The sequence below is a fragment of the Conger conger genome, chromosome 1 (assembly GCF_963514075.1).
Source record: "Conger conger chromosome 1, fConCon1.1, whole genome shotgun sequence".
In the NCBI taxonomy this organism is placed as follows: domain Eukaryota; kingdom Metazoa; phylum Chordata; class Actinopteri; order Anguilliformes; family Congridae; genus Conger; species Conger conger.
The window spans coordinates 95,852,090-95,857,089 of NC_083760.1; the positions used below are offsets into that span (position 1 = coordinate 95,852,090).

The 5,000-nt window shown below is 52.8% G+C and overlaps 1 protein-coding gene across 1 annotated transcript in view; it reads right to left on the reverse strand.

Moving 5' to 3' along the window:
- The window catches only part of rcor1 (REST corepressor 1), a 22,123-nt gene that overhangs the window by 4,619 nt on the left and 12,504 nt on the right, over window positions 1–5,000 (reverse strand). Inside the window, 6 exon segments of the mRNA XM_061250590.1 lie at window positions 805–987; window positions 2,087–2,163; window positions 2,248–2,270; window positions 2,492–2,610; window positions 3,146–3,307; window positions 4,752–4,804. Coding sequence (XP_061106574.1) covers window positions 805–987; window positions 2,087–2,163; window positions 2,248–2,270; window positions 2,492–2,610; window positions 3,146–3,307; window positions 4,752–4,804 — 617 coding nt within the window.

The window sequence follows — 5,000 nt, forward strand, 5'->3', positions numbered from 1 at the left end:
GGTCTAACCTGGCGTTTGATGGAGAGGGTCTAACCTGGCGTTTGATGGAGAGGGTCTAACCTGGCGTATGATGGAGAGGGTCTAACCTGGCGTATGATGGAGAGGGTCTAACCTGGCGTTTGATGGAGAGGGTCTAACCTGGCGTTTGATGGAGAGGGTCTAACCTGGCGTTTGATGGAGAGGGTCTAACCTGGCGTATGATGGAGAGGGTCTAACCTGGCGTTTGATGGAGGGTCTAACCTGGCGTTTGATGGAGAGGGTCTAACCTGGCGTTTGATGGAGATGGTCTAACCTGGCGTTTGATGGAGGGTCTAACCTGGCGTTTGATGGAGGGTCTAACCTGGCGTTTGATGGAGATGGTCTAACCTGGCGTTTGATGGAGATGGTCTAACCTGGCGTTTGCTGGAGATGGTCTAACCTGGCGTTTGATGGAGAGGGTCTAACCTGGCGTATGATGGAGAGGGTCTAACCTGGCGTTTGATGGAGAGGGTCTAACCTGGCGTTTGATGGAGATGGTCTAACCTGGCATTTGATGGAGAGGGTCTAACCTGGCGTTTGATGGAGGGTCTAACCTGGCGTTTGATGGAGAGGGTCTAACCTGGCGTTTGATGGAGAGGGTCTAACCTGGCGTTTGATGGAGATGGTCTAACCTGGCGTTTGATGGAGGGTCTAACCTGGCGTTTGATGGAGAGGGTCTAACCTGGCGTTTGATGGAGAGGGTCTAACCTGGCGTTTGATGGAGAGGGTCTAACCTGGCGTTTGATGGAGAGGGTCTAACCTGGCGTTTGATGGAGAGGGTCTAACCTGGCGTTTGATGGAGATGAGCTCCATGTCGAGCTGTCTCAGGACGTTGACGGCAGCCGGGGTGCTGGAGGACATGGCAGACACGTCGGGCTGGGTGAGGTGCATGCCCTTGGGGGGCTTCTTCTTGGCGCGGTGGGGGTGCTTCCCTGGAGGCCCCAGAGGCTCCTTCTTCACATGAGCCGGCTGCGGGGGGGGGGGGGGCACCATCAATACAGACCGTGGAGTAACCATGGGCAACAAGACTAAATACCGGCCACTGCAGCCATCAGCATACGCTGATATCGCTTTCAGACAGACGCGGTTCTGGTTCTGCGGGTGTGAGTGTGTGCGGGTGTGCGGGTGTGTGGGTGTGTATGGGTGTGAGTGTGTGTGCGGGGGTGTGAGTGTGTGTGCGGGTGTGTGAGTGTGCGAGTGTGTGCGGGTGTGTGAGTGTGTGAGTGTGTGAGTGTGTGCGGGTGTGCGAGTGTGTGAGTGTGTGTACGGGTGTGTGCAGGTGTGAGTGTGTACGGGTGTGTGAGTGTGAGAGTGTGTACGGGTGTGTATGGGTGTGAGTGTGTGCGGGTGTGTGTGTGTGTGCAGGTGTGAGTGTGTGCAGGTGTGTACAGGTGTATGTGTGTGCAGGTATGTACAGTTGTGAGTGTGCAGGTGTGTGTGTGCAGGTGTGTGTGTGCAGGTGTGTGTGTGCAGGTGTGATTCACTACGCACCTTAGGAGGGGGGAGAGGTTTGGGCTCAGGTTTCTCAGGTGGAGGTCCACTCTGGAACACAAACCAGGAAGGAGTAAGCGCTGCGTTAAACACACACAGTGCTGTAACACACAGTGCTGTAACACACACAGTCCTGAAACACACACAGTGCTGTAACACACAGTGCTGTAACACACACAGTCCTGAAACACACACAGTGCTGTAACACACAGTGCTGTAACACACACAGTCCTGAAACACACACAGTGCTGTAACATGCACAGAGCTGTAACACGCACAGAGCTGAAACACACAGTGCTGTAACACACACAGTCCTGAAACACACAGTGCTGTAACACACAGTGCTGTAACACACACAGTGCTGTAACACACAGTGCTGTAACACACAGAGCTGTAACACACACAGTCCTGAAACACACACAGTGCTGTAACATGCACAGAGCTGTAACACGCACAGAGCTGAAACACACAGTGCTGTAACACACACAGTCCTGAAACACACAGTGCTGTAACACACAGTGCTGTAACACACAGTGCTGTAACACACAGTGCTGTAACACACAGTGCTGTAACACACACAGTGCTGTGTTTAACACACCTCTTTCTTCTCCTCCTTGTTGGGGTCGATCTCCAGGTCACTGGGAGAACTTCCTCCTCCTCCTCCTCCTCCTCCTCCTCCTCCTCCTCCTCCTCCTCCTCCACCACCACCACCACCACCACCACCACCACCACCACCACCATTCTCCTCCATCTCATCCTCGCTGGAACACAGAAAATACCGGAAGCTTCAGCAGTGCTGCTGTGGGTTTGTGGGTACACGGCAGGTTTTGGGGGTTCAGGGGTACACGGCAGGTTTTGGGGGTTCAGGGGTACACGGCAGGTTTTGGGGGTTCAGGGGTACACGGCAGGTTTAGGGTTTGGGGGTATGCTGCAGGGTTCAGGGTTCAGGGTACAGGGCAGGGTTTGGGGGTTTGGGGCTCACCTCTCCTCGCGGTCTCTCTTGTGTTTGCGAGCGTGCCGGTCCATCACACTGGTCTTGCTGCGCGTTTTCTTCCAGGAATAATAAAACCGCACCAGGCTGGCAATCGACTTATCCGGCAGCTGGGGGGGAACACCATGGCAACACCGTCACCGGGACAACCGTGGTGGGACATAAATGAGCAGCCAGTTTTGGGTGTGAGTGGGGTTAGGGGTGTGAGTGGGCAGGGTGAGGGGGGTACAGGGCGGGGTTAGGGGGGTACAGGGTGTGGATTGGGCAGGGTTAGGGGTGTGAGTGGGCAGGGTGAGGGGGGTACAGGGCGGGGTTAGGGGGGTACAGGGCGGGGTTAGGGGGGTGCATGGCGGGGTTAGGGGGGTACAGGGCGGGGTTAGGGGGGTACAGGGCGGGGTTAGGGGGGTACAGGGTGTGGTTAGGGGGGTGCAGGGTGTGGTTAGGGGGGTACAGGGTGTGGATTGGGCGGGGTTAGGGGGGTGCAGAGTGTGGTTAGGGGGGTCCAGGGTGTGGTTAGGGGGGTACGGGGTGTGGATTGGGCGGGGGTAGGGGGGTGTGGATTGGGCGGGGGTAGGGGGGTGCAGGGCGGGGTTAGGGGGGTACAGGGAGTGGCTGGACTGGGAGGGGCACGTGCGGGTCTCTCACCATCTGCTGGATTCGGTGGAAGGTCTTCCCGTGGAAGCCGAAGCCCTGCTCGAACAGCACCCGGTCCTCCACTGTCCACTCGTCTGGGAAGGGCGTGAAGTTGGGCAGGTCCGCCAGAGACTTCTCGATGTTGTGCTTGTGCCAGAACAGCATGCCCAGAGCCTGGAGGAGGTCACCCACACAGCCAATCAAACGGAGGTCACCCACACAGCCAATCAAACGGAGGTCACCCACACAGCCAATCAAACGGAGGTCAGCCACACAGCCAATCAAACGCTCACATCCACATCACATGGCCATGACACATTTGCATTTTAGGGATCCACAAGCTCCACCAATCAGGGTAATGTCAGTGTCCTTTTCACGGTGAGGATCCAGTGAACCACACGCACAATAGTTTAATCATTCAGAAAACATAATGGCCTAGCAATGCTCGCCTTTTCCTGCCCCTAAACGTACTTTCTGTTAAATAATAGTATCTGGCACCGTATCAAGCCTGGTCTTGAAAACCCCCAGTGTTTCTGCCTCCACTACATGTCCTGGCAAGCTGTTCCACACAGTGACCACACTCTGCATGAAGAAATACTTCCTAGTATCTGTGCGGAATTTCTCCTTTTTGCCAATTTCCGTATGTGCCCTCTCATTCTGAAATGGCTGCTGTAATTCCTCTCATTTTCATAATGAGTTTGTCACAGTAGGAAGCATTTTTTCTCTCACTCAAAATATATTTTGCATTTGAGTGGATACCGATGCTCCTGGCAGTGCCTGGTGCTTAGAAACGCAATGGAACCACAGCATCAACGCTGGACAAATCCCTTTCAAATTTATTGACAATATCACCAAAAATTTGCATTCTGCATTGCTTTTCCTAAGCTATGTCTAGGCAGGTTTAGAAAAAGGACATTTGGAGAATCCAAAAGGACACACGTAAACTAAATGATATTATGGGTTGTGTATGAGGTGTAGAAAAGCTGTGTTTTAAGCAAGCAAACAATACACAATTGTGTCCCAAAGCCCAGCAGATACAGCCTCTGTATCCACTCAAATACAAAAAGATTTTCATTGAGAAAAGAAGCTTCCACAATTTTAGCATCTGTAACTTAGTTTTAATAATATTTAGGGTGATTCTGGCTTTTTGGTTACCTTACAGAAGAGACTACGATTGTGCCTATAGTGAAAAGGGTTCAAGAGTAGTAACCATTTTATTTTGGGCATGTCATTTTTTAAACCACTTTTCTTGTGTTAAGAAAAGGGGTTAAACCAGACGTTTTCCCCAGTGTTACAGGGCTGGGGGTACCAGCAGGAGGTTGGTATAAGTAGGCAGGAGGTTGGTATACGTGGGCAGGAGGTCGGTATACGTGTGCAGGAGGTTGGTATACGTGTGCAGGAGGTTGGTATACGTGTGCAGGAGGTTGGTATACGTGTGCAGGAGGTTGGTATACGTGTGCAGGAGGTTGGTATACGTGTGCAGGAGGTTGGTATACGTGGGCAGGAGGTTGGTATACGTGGGCAGGAGGTTGGTATACGTGGGCAGGAGGTTGGTATACGTACGCGGTGGAGAATGAAGGCTTTGTAAAAGGTGTTGTGGACAGGTGTGGGGCGTTACCTGCTCCATATTGTAGCCGTGTCGCTCCTTAGCGATCGAGATGTACTCGTCCACTGCAGGGAGGAGAGAGAGAGAGAAACCGTCCAAAGGGCGAACAAGAACCACAGCTCCAGACTCTCTTAAATCTGCTCTTAAATCAGCCAATTCAACAGCATCTCACTCATTCATTCACACACATTCATACAAACAGTCCATACGAAAAGGCAACTGGGCTTAAAAAGGTGGAGAACTACTATGGATAGATGGTTG